At 38.1% G+C, this 15,889-nt stretch overlaps 1 protein-coding gene across 1 annotated transcript; it reads right to left on the bottom strand.

The window, feature by feature from the left end:
- Positions 1-7,876: 7,876 nt before the first annotated feature.
- Positions 7,877-15,807, bottom strand: LOC128991638 (oxygen-dependent coproporphyrinogen-III oxidase-like). Its single transcript, XM_054414709.1, has 8 exons — positions 15,526-15,807; positions 13,999-14,188; positions 13,406-13,602; positions 12,413-12,557; positions 11,821-11,983; positions 11,010-11,129; positions 9,313-9,482; positions 7,877-8,465 (listed from the first exon to the last, which is right to left on the bottom strand). Exons 1-8 carry the CDS (start codon positions 15,606-15,608, stop codon positions 8,349-8,351), a joined length of 1,185 nt encoding a protein of 394 aa, XP_054270684.1. The 5' UTR covers positions 15,609-15,807; the 3' UTR covers positions 7,877-8,348.
- Between the last annotated feature and the right edge of the window lie 82 nt (positions 15,808-15,889).

Here is a 15,889-nt window from a genome sequence, read left to right as displayed (position 1 = left end):
GCCAATAGGAAATGCGATTGAAGCAAACACGGCGTCAGGTGATTCATGGGTATGTAGTACAGGAAAATAGGCCTTACTGTGGCGGGAAATTCGAGCAGGCTTAGCAATCTCATTTGAATATTGAAAGCGGGAGTCTATTTACAATAAATTGTTACTGAGACTAAATAATATTACAATAAATGTGGTGATTTATATACACATTAGCATGATTAATTAACCAGTGACTTAATTAACATAATGATTAATTTCTAAATACTCTAAAAATATGAATACCGAACATTCCGGCCCCCTTGAAGCATTACAGCTTCAACAGACAATTAATTAAAAAACACAAGAGCAAACGTAAACCACACTTAAATCTAATATGTACATAGAGTAGGTTTCTTGGACTTAGTCTTCATTGCATGGCAGAGGGAAGACCTTGTGAACAGGCCGTGTGAAAGTCCCAGAAGCTGTCTTCACTGTGACGACTCGAACTGTTCCATCAGCGCCAGGGTGAGTGGAGACGATGCGTCCAAGAGGCCAGGTGAGTGGAGGTGAATTGGAGTGAATGAGCACCAAGTCTCCGGTCTTCAAATTCTCATGAGGGGTGGTCCACTTGGATCGCTGCTGGAGGGAGTGGAGATATTCAAGCTGCCAACGCCTCCAGATACGCTGGTGAAAAGCCTGGACAAGCTGCCACTGACGAAGACGATTGAAGGGCACTTCAGACAGGTGAGGTTCCGGCAGGGCAACTAATGGAGCTCCGATGAGGAAATGTCCAGGGGTCAGCACAGAAATTTCGGAAGGGTCTGAACTAAGAGCTGTAAGAGGGCGCGAGTTTAGCATTGCCTCTACTTGAATGGACAAAGTTTGAAATTGGGTTAAAGTTAAAATGGTTTCACCAATTACCCGTTTCAGATGGTATTTTGCACTTTTAACGGCACTTTCCCATAAGCCACCTTGATGAGGTGCAGAGGGGGGGTTGAAATGGAAGTTAATTCCTTTGGGGGTGGTGAAATGAACAATTTTGTCCTGCGAATCAGGTGTAAGGATGGTTTCACGGATTACCTTGCGTAATTCCGAGTTTGCACCAACAAAGTTGGTTCCGCAGTCAGAATACAGATCGGAACAGAGTCCGCGTCTCGACACAAAACGTGTGAGAGCGGCAATGAAGCCTGAGGTGGTAAGATCGGTGACTACCTCTATATGACTAGCTTTGGTAGCCATGCAGATAAAAATACACAAATAGACCTTAATCTGTCTAAGAGCTTTGAGACTGCAAACGCGAACACTAAATGGTCCGGCGTAATCTACGCCTGTAGATGAGAATGGACGAGTAGGATTGACCCGATGAGCAGGTAAATCACCCATTAGAGGGATTTTGTTTCGTGGTTTATTTTTAAAGCACACAAGACACTTAAATATGCGCGAGCGGATAACGCTCCTGGCCGATAGAATCCACACTTTTCGGGCGAGTAGTGATTGAGTTAGTTGCGGACCTGAGTGCAAGTGTACCTGGTGGTAAAAGTCTATAAGCAAATTCACTACAGTATGAGACTTGGGTAGAACAATAGGGTGACGTATGTCATGAGCAAGCGAACAATGTGACAATCGGCCACCGACGCGTATGAGACCATTAGGGTCGAGGAAGGGGGTGAGTTTCTGTAATTGTGCAGAACATATTGAGCCTTTGTTTAATAATTTAATATCCGCACTGAAATGGAGTTTTTGCACTAGTTTAAAAATTGTCACTTCCGCTAGATTTAATTCACTGAGTTTTAAGTGTCCAGAGAGTTTGTTTTTAGACCTGGAAGAGTTTATGAATCGTAGTACATAAGCTAGCACACGGGTTAGTTTCAACCAAGATGAATATTTAGACAATAAGTCCCATTCCGAAGGGGCGACTGTTGCACTAAGTACACTAAGAGGAGTTTCTTTAATTTCGTCCGTGGGAGTGAGTTCAGACGGCGAAAAACATGAGGGGGGCCAGTTGGCCGCAGGGAGCTGTAACCATGGTGGGCCAGTCCACCATAAGGGATGGTCAATGAGAGATGAGGCTAGAATTCCTCGTGAGGCACAATCAGCGGGGTTTTCCGTCCCTTTTATGTGCCGCCACTGATAACTGGGAATGATTTCTTGCACTTGGGCTACACGATTAGCCACAAAAGTCTTTAGTCTGTATGAAGGGGTTTGTAGCCAAGTAAGAACTACAGATGAGTCACTCCACAATACAGTGGTATTCGTAGTAAGAGAGTTAAATTGTTTTTCACAATAATGCACTAGTTTTGATAAGAGGTGAGCTGCACACAATTCCAAGCGGGGTAAAGTTACCTTTTTTAACGGGGCAACACGAGTCTTAGACAATATTTGTTTCACAATGACTGTTTTGTCACTAAATTCACACCGGAAATACACTACCGCGGCATAACCGCATTCCGATGCATCACAGAAACCGTGAAGCTCGATATCAGAGGAGTGAGCGAGCGGAAATGCTCGGGGGATCTTAATTTGACCGAGGTGGTCTTTAGTGTTACTAGTGAACACATGCCACTTATGCGCGAGATCAGAAGGGAGAGGGTCGTCCCAATCAAGACCTTGAGTCCATAGTAATTGCATGAAGCATTTTGCTACCATGATTAATGGGGACAAAAATCCACAGGGGTCATATAGTTTGGCAATAAAGCTGAGCACGGAGCGCTTAGTCAGCTTTTCAGACGGGGGGTTGAAAGCGTAACAGAAACAGTCTTCTTCAGGAGACCAATGGAGACCTAGGATGGAGTACTGGGGAAGCTGAGCGTCTTGCAGGAAACTTGGAGTCTCTAGATGTTCCGAAGGAAATTTTTCTAGAAGAGCAGAGGAGTTGGAGGCCCACTTGCGAAGTTCAAAGCCACCACGATGTAGAAGTTGGATAAGTTGGTCCTGTAGTTCAAGAGCAGCCTCAACGGAGTCAGCACCCGTGATAATGTCGTCCACGTAGGTGTGATGACGTAGAGAGTGAGAAGCCTGAGGGAAGGCATCACCTTCGTCTTCCGCTAACTGCATTAAAGTTTTAATAGCAAGGTAGGGGGAGCTGTTCATGCCGTAGGTGACGGTAGTAAGTTGAAACGTAGAGATTTCCTTTGAAGGGTCGTCACGCCACAGAATCAGTTGAAACTTTTGATCGTCAGGGTGCACTTGTATTTGGCGGTACATTTGCCGAATGTCACATGAAAACACAATTTTATGAGAGCGGAAGTTCAAAATTACGTCACAAATGTCAGTTTGTAATTTACGTCCTGTCAAAAGAATATCGTTTAAGGAGTGACCGGAACTGGTTTTGCTACTGGCGTCAAACACTGTCCTTAAATTGGTCGTGCTAGAGTCCTTCAGTACCCCATGATGAGGTAGGAAGTAGTGTGGGTGTATGTCTTCAACAAAATCTAGTTTTGTCATATGGCCGAGAGTTTGATATTCAGACATGAACGTCTTATACAAGTGTGAAAAATGGGGTTGAGCTTTAAATTTCTGCTCAAGAGACAACAAGCGCTTTTCAGCAATGGGCCTAGATTGGCCTAGAATGGAGGGGTCCGTCTTGAACGGAAGTCGCACAACATAACGACCTGATTGATCACGAGAGTGTGATTTTTTATAGTATTCATCACAAAGAAGCTCTTCCTGTGACTTAACCTGAAAGTGAGGGGGTTCCTCCTGTTGCCAAAAACGTTGCAGGGAAGAGTGTAGTGAATTATCACTAACAGAGAGAAGAGAGATCGCAAAACCTGACACGGGTTCCGAGTTAGTTGCACAGGGAGCTTTACCCATCAGAATAAAGCCAAGATGAGTACCTATCACATGAGGCATGTGCGTGCCGAGGGAGTAACTTTCATGAGTCCAGAGGAGGGGTAGCAGAGAACTACCTATAAGCACGTCAATGCCACCAGGCAAGTGAAAAGTAGGATCAGCTAGAACATAGGGCTTGATTTTTGTTAGCACTTCCGGTGATATAGGGGAGCGAGGTAAGTCGACGGAAATCTTATCAAGAATATGGAATTGATGGTCAGTGGCTATTACTCGACCTGAGAGAGTTTCAAGATTCAAGTAAGTTGACCCTTTAGTACAGGAAGCCATTTGAGAAAGACCAGATATTTTGAGTTGAGAAGACTGGCGTTTTATATTCAGGAGATTCGCAGCGCGTTCTGAGAGCAGATCACACATACTGCCAGTATCTAGTAGAGCACGAAACACATGAGAGATACCCTGAGGGGAAGTCAACTTGACCAAGGCGGTGCCGAGTAATACAGTATAATTACCCGAAGTCGTACATGAGTTATTTTGGGCAGAATAATTGCTTACATCCGCGACAGTGGCGGAGATAGAGGCTTGTGAATTAACATCACCAGTCTGAGTGTGAGATGGACCTGAAGTGGTCGGGGAAGTTTTTTGACCTTGAGGTCGAAAAGACATCTGAGAGGTTTGATTATTATCACCAAGGTGTAAGAGAGAGTGGTGTCGCTGTTTACATGTGCGACAAGTGAACTGAGAGCGGCATTCTTTGGAGCTATGTTCACCCAAGCAAGAAAAACAACGATTATGTTTTTTAACAATGGCGTGTCGCTCTCGAGGAGATTTATTTTGAAATACGTCACAAGTGTAAACTTTGTGATAATTTTTGTTACAAACAAAACATTCGTTATAGACAGGACTATTTTTAATCTGAGAGCTATGAGAGGGGGGAGCATTAGATCTCGGAGTAGCTACCATGGCTAGGCCTACGTCAGACCGGAAATGCACCTTTTTTGGTATGGTTTTGTGAGGTGAAGGTTGAACGCTTCTGTGGGCCGATGACATGTTATGTATGTTAGCATCTTCTGTCTGCGAACATTCTTGGTTAAGAAATTTTATTATTTCACCAATTTCTGGTAATGAATGAGTAACTGGATCTTCGGTTTGACTGGAACGGAACGATTCAAGTTTTTTACGTAGTTCCTGGTCCATTTTACGCAAAAGGAGTGCGGACAATAGGGGGTTGTTGTCACTAACGTCACAATTTAATGCCTTAAGAGCTTGTGTGTGTTCCGTAAACAGGTTTACAAATTGGCGCAAACCTTTGAGTGAAGTTGCCGTAATGTTTGGCAGGTCCAACAATTGGTTAAGATGCAATGATTGCAATCTTCGATTGTTGTGATATCTGTCACGTAACAATTCATAGGCGACTAGATAATTAGGAGCGGTGAGATTTAAACTCCTTATTAAATTGAGAGGCTCTCCATTTAAGACAGAGAGTAAGTACTGGAATTTCATAACAGAGGATAATGAAGCATTACGGTGGATTGCAGTGTCAAAAAGATTGATAAAACTTGTCCACGTTAATGGATCGCCAGAGAATTTTTGTAAGTCCAGTTTAGGTAATCGTACTTGTGAGCTTGGATGAGTTTCTGAAACAGAAAACGATTCACTGAACGCGGAAGGGGTTTTTGGTGGTTCTGAGGGAACCAGAGTTTCAATCGTAGCTTGAATGTGAGAGAACATGTCTTCAATAGCATCTTGATCATTGGAAAGAGTCTTATCATCGATCCCTTCATCTTCCAGAACGAAGGCACGTTGAAGGTTATTTTCAAATTCACTGCGTTTCTTTTTTATTTCCAACGCGTAAGCGGATAATTTCTTAAGTTGTAATGGTGTTAGAGGGTCGATTTGAGTTGATAATTCATCTACTGTAGCCTTAAGTTTTTCAAAACGTGATTTAATCAGCGCCGTAGAACGGGTGTAGATTGCGGACTTAAAATCAGATGCTTTAGGAGGCATTGTGAAGTGTTCACTTGAAAGTATTCACACGAAAATGGAAGTTGTGGGTACACAAAAGGCGTGTAGCTAGGCCTATGAATGGTATTAGCTTAACAATGTAGTAATTAATTGTCCGCTGAATAATATAGAGATAAAATATTATAAATATCTAAAACATATATCCACCTACTTTGTAGCTTAATTGAGGCAAATAGTGAAAAACACTAAGTTATCAACACGTTAAATAGCAATAAAATATTTTTAAATGAGTGTGGCAGGTTTAATTCGATTTTCAAACCATAAATCAACAATTGAGCTTAGTTGAAAGTATTCAAGTACGGTAATAATAATGCACAATAAAACAAGAGATATGATAGAACAAATGAATGAGTCACATGAAAGTTCACCGTTATTTACAAAAATAATAAATGGATCTAAATAAGTTTAATGAGAGTAGGCCTCATTAATGAAACAGTGTAGAATAATCCTTAGTAAACAAGAATTGCAACATAAAGAGTAAGTTATTACCCTAATAAATGAGAAAGGAACATAAAATTATAACCATCAATGAAATATGAATCACAATACAAATACGCTAGCTAACAGTTTTGTTTATATGTACAACACTAGTAATAAGAACCAGTAAAAACGGTTATTTTGAACTATTTATTAAAATGTTAATTGACAAGATAAAATTACCTTAAATATAATATCGCACGTTTGTCAACCAAAATTACAGAGATGAACTAATTTAACTTTACTTCATTTAAAATCAAAATTCAGAAAGCATAAACAATGTTAAATAACAATGACAAATTATTGTTTATTTAGTATGATATTCAAAAGAGCAATATTGATTCAAAGAATAATAGTAAATACCTAATAATAACCTAATAGTTGGTTATTAATAATATCAATCAACCTTATTACACAATACACCTTAAATGAGAAAATGTAAACAACAACAAACGCTGTACAGTGAGTGTGAGATATGCGTCTGCTACTAGTGTCGGCCGTCTGCACGCGACTAAATCCCGCAACTAAAACTAAATCCCGTTTTCGGGATAAAAAAGCCAAGTAGGGAAAAATTGTCTACTACTAGAGAGAACAGCAAATTGTACATGATTGTGACCTGCGCAGACGCGCGAGTGGAGAGAGATTGCTAAACCACGCCCACGAACGGAACGAACGCGAGCCGATATTTTACCAATATGGCGAAAATTGAAAATTGCAGATCGCTAAAAATATGGTTGATGATGAAAATTGGCTGAAATTAATTACCACAGGACTTTAGACAATGAATCCGGCTCGAAGGACCAAATGTTGGGGGCGTAATGGGTGAAAATGAAAATAATTAATAACTCGAAGGACCAGAACTAATTAATAGTTCAAGAGAAAAATAATTAAATTAGAGAAAATGGCGAATCTGCAATTTGAAGGGCACTGAGGTCCCGAGATGGAATAAAATGTCTTGTGAGGGGCAAATGAGATTAGTTTTAGAGTCTAATTAAAACACACATAAAACTTTAAGGTTGTACCTTGAGTCCAATTGTCCAAAGGTGGAGAGTATGGCAGCGGCGTCGTCTATGGTGGAGCGATGGCGGATGGCGGAGTCCTTAGACCGAGTGCTTCTGTTTTGTAGAATTTTGTAGTACGCAACGCACCCAAGTTCATAATCACAAAGAGCTCACTAATACGCGGAAGTCACGGTGAAAACGTACGGAAAGTCTAGAAGTAATACACGGACGCGCACACACTGTCTTGAGGTTTGAAGAGTCTGAAAGCACTAGATCACAATTTAAGTAATTTAATCACAAACAAAAGGGGGAAATTAAAATGTATATATAGTTAAATGTACTATAGAGGAGAGGGAGGCCAGATATAATTAATCTATAGCCTAAAAATACGTTTAAGAGAGGTAAAATGGGCAATTAATGTCCCGAGATACGAGAAACGGAATACACCGTGAGTTATGGACGCCGACCGTGGACAGACAGACGCCGATCGCCGGCTTCACACTTTGAAAAATGCAATTGCGGTTTAGAGGGGTCTAGGAATTCGATGGCCAATAGGAAATGCGATTGAAGCAAACACGGCGTCAGGTGATTCATGGGTATGTAGTACAGGAAAATAGGCCTTACTGTGGCGGGAAATTCGAGCAGGCTTAGCAATCTCATTTGAATATTGAAAGCGGGAGTCTATTTACAATAAATTGTTACTGAGACTAAATAATATTACAATAAATGTGGTGATTTATATACACATTAGCATGATTAATTAACCAGTGACTTAATTAACATAATGATTAATTTCTAAATACTCTAAAAATATGAATACCGAACACAGACACACTGCAAGATCTTGTCCAAAAATCGACCGACACCACACACAAAATAACTGACACCAGGAGGGTTAATATTTATGATAAAAACAAAGATGCATTGAGTTTGCAAATATATTGCTAATGTTGTACATGTTTGGGCACTTGAGAAAAGATTCTGAGAAAATAAATCTCGGCCCCGGAAGTAATAAAATTTGTTTCATACTGTACAGTTTTCATCTTAATCTATTGATCTAAATCAGATGGCATGTCGATCTCAATCTTAACCAGCTGATCTAGTAGATTCTCCGATACCCAACCAGTCTCGTGGGTTCTTCAGTACTTCAACTAACTTACCCTCTTTGCTGTTTGGGTCAGGGATGTGCATGTACTCCCATTTCTGAAAAAAATTAGAAATTTTGGAAACTGTAAAATGGGGGTCAATAAAATAAATTTTTTACTGAAAGTATACAACTAGGGATGCTGCAAATAAAACTAGGGAGTTTTAGGACAGATTTTAATACATAAACTAAAACTATTTTAATTTGGTCTCAGGAAAATAGTATAAATAAAATAAAATTATTAAATTAAAATAAAAAAAAATTAAAAAAAAATTGAGAACAGTTAAGGCCTACACTAAACCTATAAAATGGAATGGGTATATATATTTTTAAATAAAAATCTGGTAATCTTCCATCTTGGAATCAAATATTTATTTACCGGAAAAAGTTAATGTAGGCTACGTACAAATAACCTAACCTAACCTGGTGTGGTGGATATAAAATATTCTGATGTAGTCATTACCACAGAAGAGTACCAAAAATTTTGTGCTTTCAGTTTTCAAGTGTCATTTTGCAATGATAGAGAACATAAGATGTACGTTATTATTTTACATTATAATCGCAGCCATTTTGTTTTTAATGATCTGAGTTATGGTTCTCAGGTGGGTTTAAACCATCCCTCAAAACAAAAGTAACAATAGAACACACTAAACAATATGCTCTTAAAGCCACATTATATAATTTGTTTAAGACTACTGTACTTTTTATGAGAAATAGTTTTGGATATACCTGCTTTCAATTGTAATAAGGTGGCAAAATTCTTATATTAACAATAGAAATAGTATAATGTGAAACTCTGTAATATAATTTCTATAGTTGTAACTTTGTAATGCAGTATTTTCATTGTCAAGGTTGGATGACTTGATTGTTGCACTTTGTACAATGTCTGCACAGTATTATACTTACAGCATTAAGTGGTAAAGACATGAGGATGCTCTCGTATCTGGCGCCCGGAGTGTAGAGGCCGAACTTGGTGCCTCGGTCGTAGATAAGGTTAAACTCGACGTAGCGGCCACGGCGCAACAACTGCCACTGGCGCTCCGCGTAACCGTATCCATCGTTCTTGTGCTTCTTCACTGTAGAGGGAAGTATTTTAAAGTTATGATGAATAATTACTGGTTGTTTCAAAAAGTGTACTACATTAAAAATGAAATTTGTAGATAAATTACAAAAATAACTCTACTAAAATAAAATCATCCAAGATGCTTCTAATAATAAACATTTGAATTTGTATATAGATGCAAACATTGTAGCCATTAGATCGGTGACAGTTGGTTTAACTACTCGGTTAACACCTTTTAAGAAACAAATATGTTCAAGATTTATACAGTCTCTACCTTATTAACAGGTCTCTCATGCGTCTTAGTAAATAAGACTTTTAATCAAGGTTGTCTTATTATTGAGGTCTGCAAGAATGTGATTAGGGCTAATCAAAAGTTAAGAGTATTTGAAAACGACACTTGTTATCAAGGGTGACTTGGACTTGTTATCGAGGGTCTTGTTATCAATCCATAGGTTCTACTGTACAGTCATAAGTAACTAGGCAGGGTTCATAATTTAGAGGAAAAAGATTTCCAGTAAACCAATAAATTACATTTTCAATTTGAAGTGCTCCTATTTTCAAGACATCAAACTTCACTTTTCAAAGCGATGAAAAATTCAAGTGCTGACTACATAAATGATTCCAAGTACCTAAATTTCGGAGCAGTACCGGTACAGTCAGATTTAGATGCACACTTTTGATTTGTGCCATAAAAGAGAGGATTCTACATCGCTGTTCAAAGTGGCACCTGGCAGATATAGTCTGCCTCTCACTTGTTGCATTGACTGTACCTGCTACGATACGTGATGACTTGCAAAAGTTTAGCTATGAGTACCGAGTGTTTGGAATATTTCAATGTTGGAGTTATGTTCACTTGGGATTATATTTAGTCTGTGAGTGAACTTAGAGGAGTGTCCAAAATACAAATACCCCCGCCGCAGCAAACCTGCCGTCTAAGCGAATTTCCATTTGGCCGAATTGATTTTCAATTGATCTATTTAAATAACATTTAGGTTTAACGAGTACCTAGGTTTGCTGCTACAAGGAAACTAATAAAGTAGTGTGTTTTTAGTAAAATATTGATAGCTTACTATAAAATAAATAAATTTGCCAAGTTTGATCAAAATATATCCATAAACAAGCAAACTACAACATTTTACAATATTCTCCATAAGAATAACATGGGAATTTTAAATTTACCATTTTTTTAGTTTTCTCCGTAACTAATAACCGTACAAAAACACTTTGATATACTGAATTGTTTGTTTTTTTAAGCTCTTTAAGAAGGTTTAGAGAAAAATTGGGAAATTTTGTGTTTTGAGGGTAAAAAGTGAGAAAACCCAATTTTTACCCCATAAAACCCCCCATAAAACCCTGTTCCCATGGTCCGATCATGTTGGATCGCGAACTCATTCAAGTTTATCCCGCCTTACACCTTCAAACCAAATTTCATCAAAAAAGCTGTAACAATTGCCATGCCCGCTATGTAAGTGGTGAGAAAGAATGCATTCTAATTCACATAAAAAAACACACACACAAAAATTGATAACATTAAACATACCCAAAGGTAGATAAGAAGGTGTGACAGCTTCAGCACATGATTTCACAAATTGAAATGCTTTTTCTTGTGAAGGCGAGTCCAAATCGTCAAAGAATATCCCTCCTACTCCTCGCCTTTCCCCTGAAAAATTTGAAGATTGACTAGGTACATTTAAAGATTCTGCATAATATCATTTTTTTATTATTAAAGAAATATACAAATTGTGTATTAGCTACCTTTGTTAGCACTGACTACTGAGGAAAGCCAACATTTATGTTTTTAGAGTATATATTGTTCATATTTACCACCCGACCATCTTCCGCATCGCAGTCATGACCTTCACCTGTAACTGCGCGCACACAGTCATATATTGTAAAATTTTGTCTGTAGGCCTACACTTTTTTGTATCGTGTAAATGTCTCCGTTTGTAGCCTATATAATATGAGTTATTGTTTCTAATATAAACTTTTGACAACCTTTTCTAAGGGACAGTTTTAATGTTCTTGTACAAGATAAGGACTAAGTCCTCAAAACGCTTAATCCATAAGGAATATACAGGATCACTTTAGCAGTACTAAAAGGAAATTTAACACCTCTTATAATATATTGTTACTGAAAGGAGGTTATTGAGTAATAGAAACTAAAATTGTACTATTGAGGTGATCTTAGAGATTTTGTAATCCGTCAAGAATATTTCAACACTACAAAATAACTGGCAAACAGGTGCTTCACTAAAATACCCAAAATCAAAGGAAACAAAGAACTTTTAGAGAAATAAATAAACAATCTAGTATAAAACAACAATAAAACTAAATAAAATAATACTGCCAACCTCTGTGTGATATATTGAAGTAATCGTCACACCACTTTTTGAATCGGGCGTAATAACTTTTGTCGTGCCTATCACAAGCCTTCTTCAACTCCCCGTGGAAGTGCTTGGCGTCTTCTTCATTTAGATAATACGGAGTCAAGTCTGTTCCTCCACCAAACCACCACTGAAACGACACAGTTTAAGTTATGAGAGGAAAAATTATTGTTAATAAACATACAAGTAGTAGTCCTACTTTGTAATACTGATCATCAAATTGCCAGTTAAATAAAACATCGTTAGCAATACCAGTTCTTATAATATTTTTCATTTGTAGGTTAGGGAGCAAAGGTTTTATTCCTATTGAAAAATAAGTTTGAAGAACAGGAAATATTTCACAAATAACTCATTTCTCTTTTTCACTAATAGGCCTAGTTAGAATTTACCTGTTGATTTTAAGGGGAAGTCATCTGTATTACATTTTTTAATCCTTCCCCCACTGCAGTGAGAGATAAAGAGAGATAAGTCTCAACTAATTTTTAGGAGGACACAGAGTGTAATATTACTTAACAGTTTATAAATATTCATGATGTAGGCCTACTCTTAATTAACCCACCTGCACAGTATTGTCGGATTCTTGGACCTCAAAGTAGCGATAGTTGAAGTGTACAGTAGGGATCATCGGGTTGCGAGGATGGATAACAGAGCTCACTCCAGCCGCAAAAAACGGAAGCTTCTCCCCCTCCTTGAACTTCTTGCCTCTACAAACAAGTAGTTTATAAACAAGCTGCAGTATCAATGTTGCATTCAGATGTTTTGTCCTGAATCGTGCCAAGAATACAGAAATGTTAGTGTTACTTTGACAGAGCAAGAGTCACTTGAATAAATGTCAACAGCCAGAGGGGGCCAGAGGTCCAATCAGGGGAGCCAGAGGTTTCAGTGTTGTTTGGGGGCACGAGAAAAATTCCTCGGCAGTGGAAGGGACCAAAGTATTTCTAGGGCCCATAGTGTCTTCCAAAATTGCAGGCCTGGACAGAGCGTCAATATCAGCAAGATTTATTTCAAGGCTTTGTTTGGATTTACTGGACGATTTTGCAGAGTATCGAATATTTGACTTGTGGCAGTCTACTTTTAAGTTGATATATGTTGATTTCTGAGTAGAGGTGCCCACACATAAAAACCGTCACAATGACATGTAGACAAACACCCATCCACACTAGTCGTGAATTAGCAAGTTGATTGGGGAACGCGCATTTGCAAATACCTGTTTCATGTAAGTTAGGAGTAAGAAAAGAGTATTACACAACGCTTTATTGTGTTTCACGATGTGCAATAAAATCAGTAGGCCTAAAAGGTCTAGCATTCAAATAAATATTTTAATAACCGTCCAGTGATACTTTAACAAATAATTTCTTTAAAATATCCAAGCTGCAACCTCTCTATTTGCTTTACAATTGAGTGCAGTAATATTAGCAATACATTGTTCAATGTGATTTTTCTGGTGAATGTTTCATATTACAGTTTAGTTTTACTAAACTAGCCTACAATATTACCCTGCAATAAAGACCATACTATGCTGGCAAAGACAAAACTGCAAGATAAAACTAACCTAGCCCTCATTTGAGCTACCGCAGCAGCCGGCAGTGTTCCAGACACAACCGAGATGTTTACCCCAGCTTTCTCTAGCACTCGTCCGTCCTGCAGGACACAGGTGATTCCCCCTCCACCTTCCGGCCTCTCCCAGCGATCCACCAGGAACTTAGCCTCTCCGTCCTCCTGAGCTTCCAAGGCCCGACAGAAGTCAGCCTGGCAACAACACAGGTTTTTAGTAACTAAAAGCGAATAAGATTTTGAGCTTCTTCATAACTTAATGCTGTCTAATTACTTATCTTATATTATTAAAATCTCTCCAAAAGCCCCTATAAAACCCCGTTCCTATAGTCCGATCATGCTGGTTTGCAAACTCGTTTGAATAAACGTAGGTTTACACGTTTGTACCATATTTAATCAAAATCTGATAATTTTTGCTTGAGTTAAGTTATCGCACTAACAGACACATATATGTATATGAATTTGAACGGAGGGTGTTTTTGGCCTCATATGGAAAATTCACTTAAACCTATTTCATCTGCAAATCCCAGTATCGCTAAGTGAACTATTTAAAGGCAAACGTGCAACATTACACTTAACATAGAAACCTACTTGAATTTTCATGATGAGGAGTTCCATCCTGGCTTTCATATCAGAACTATTTTTTTCTAAAGTGGCTACATCAGTAATAGGTGCTGCCATGAAATCTGATAAGTTAATTTTTGAACTTGACATTTCTACCTTATGTTTTGAGGTTTCATATAATAAAAAACCAGTACCAAACATAGCGGCAGCAATATACCTGCAAAAGAACGAAAATTACTTATTAAATATAAACAGGTTTAAATATATTCTTTTACACAACTTTAAAAGAAGCCGCCCTCCCACATTCAAATTGGTAACAATCACAATGGGAGGATTGTGGTAGCCTACTGGTAATGGTTTGGGTTTGTTTTACGAAAGCTAATTTGTTATCTAAGTTACTAACTTACTGATTTAGGGCCTACCTACTAAGTAATATTGTAAACCCTCATAAGTTAAGACTTATTCCGGGGATCCAAGATGTCTTTTTTTTATTTATTTCCCAACAGTTTAGACCGGTTTACAAAATGGATACAATACAGTGGCTACCGAATAAGTTAGCTGTCCTGTGTAATGTCTACCTAATGGGGTCCAGCCTCCTCAGCAATCGATGAACAATGAGTATTTTCTGCTCATATGATTTTAAACTACCTACATTATATTAAGGTCTATTGCCAGCAATGTGTTTTATCACTTTATGATAGGTTAGCGTTAAGCCATATAGGCCTTTTTGGGGTAGGCCTAATGTATCCGTTAATAATTGAATTTTCAGTAAAGAACCACTTTCCACCGCTTTACTTATCTCTTTTGGGTTAGGCTAAGTAACACACACAGATCCTGTTAAGTTTAATAATCCTTCAGTTAACTTAAGAATTCTGTTGGTTCTTTAATAATTGTTGGGTTCCTGGCACCCAACAATCTTCTGTGTTGAAGCTGAAGCTGAAGCTGAAAGCGACAAACCATAACTTAAGTTATGTGACAATCTTAATATAATACCAACTGACGCATCGATAAATTATAGATCAACCCTCATGCAACCTACACCTTATTTGTTGATTTAGATCTCAGAATTATTAGAATAATAGGCTGCACTTTACTTGACGTCCTACACTCATTCGATTGTTTTTTCGATTCGATATTTTCATTCGATATATCGTTTGGTTAGTTAGGTTAGGTTAACCTTACCTAACTAACCAAACGATATATCGAATGAAGCAATCGATTAATCGATATATCGATCGATATTTTCATTTGAATGAGTGTAGGACGTCAAGTAAAGTGCAGCCTAATATTGGATTAGGCCTAGTAGGTCAAATAGGAGGCTCTCTGTAAAAACATGAACCTTAACTTAGCCTAACTCATGAAGGATAGGTTTGGTAGGTACTGTAGCCTATTGTGGGGGATAAAAACAATGTTTATTCCTGGATGGGGATAGAGTTATAAAATTACCTGGATCATACTAAGTTATGTATTATAATATATGTATGTCTTTAGAGGTGTTAATTGAGTTGGCCTTTATTGAAAGATGTATAAGAAAGTTAGGTTATGGAAACTAACCTCAATTTGTTTTTATGTGCAGTCCCAATCACTGAAACTACACTATAAGCTTTTCCCAGCTGTTGTCCAAATTTTAAAATCATTTTTGTAGTGTTTGACAAAATTAATATGTCAAACAAACGACAGAATATTAAGCGTAAATAAATAGCAGTATCACACAATTGCACAACTTAACTTATGTCTTCTTATGTTTACTCTTGCTCTTGACAGTGTTTACGAAAACAGCTGTTTAGCACAGCTGGTTGCTCGGTATTGATCCATCAATTTTGGGACAAAATGGTTAGTAGCAGCGTTTCTTAAAAGAAATAGTTTGTAATTTGTACTTAAAAGCGTATAATTTACGTAAAATTGTTGTTTGTGTCTT

The sequence above is a fragment of the Macrosteles quadrilineatus genome, unplaced genomic scaffold (genome assembly GCF_028750875.1).
Source record: "Macrosteles quadrilineatus isolate MER2022 unplaced genomic scaffold, UCM_ALF_1.0 Scaffold_4__1_contigs__length_99947679, whole genome shotgun sequence".
Lineage (NCBI taxonomy): Eukaryota > Metazoa > Arthropoda > Insecta > Hemiptera > Cicadellidae > Macrosteles > Macrosteles quadrilineatus.
The sequence above is the reverse complement of the archived record's forward strand: the minus strand, read 5'-3'. Positions and strand labels throughout refer to the sequence as shown.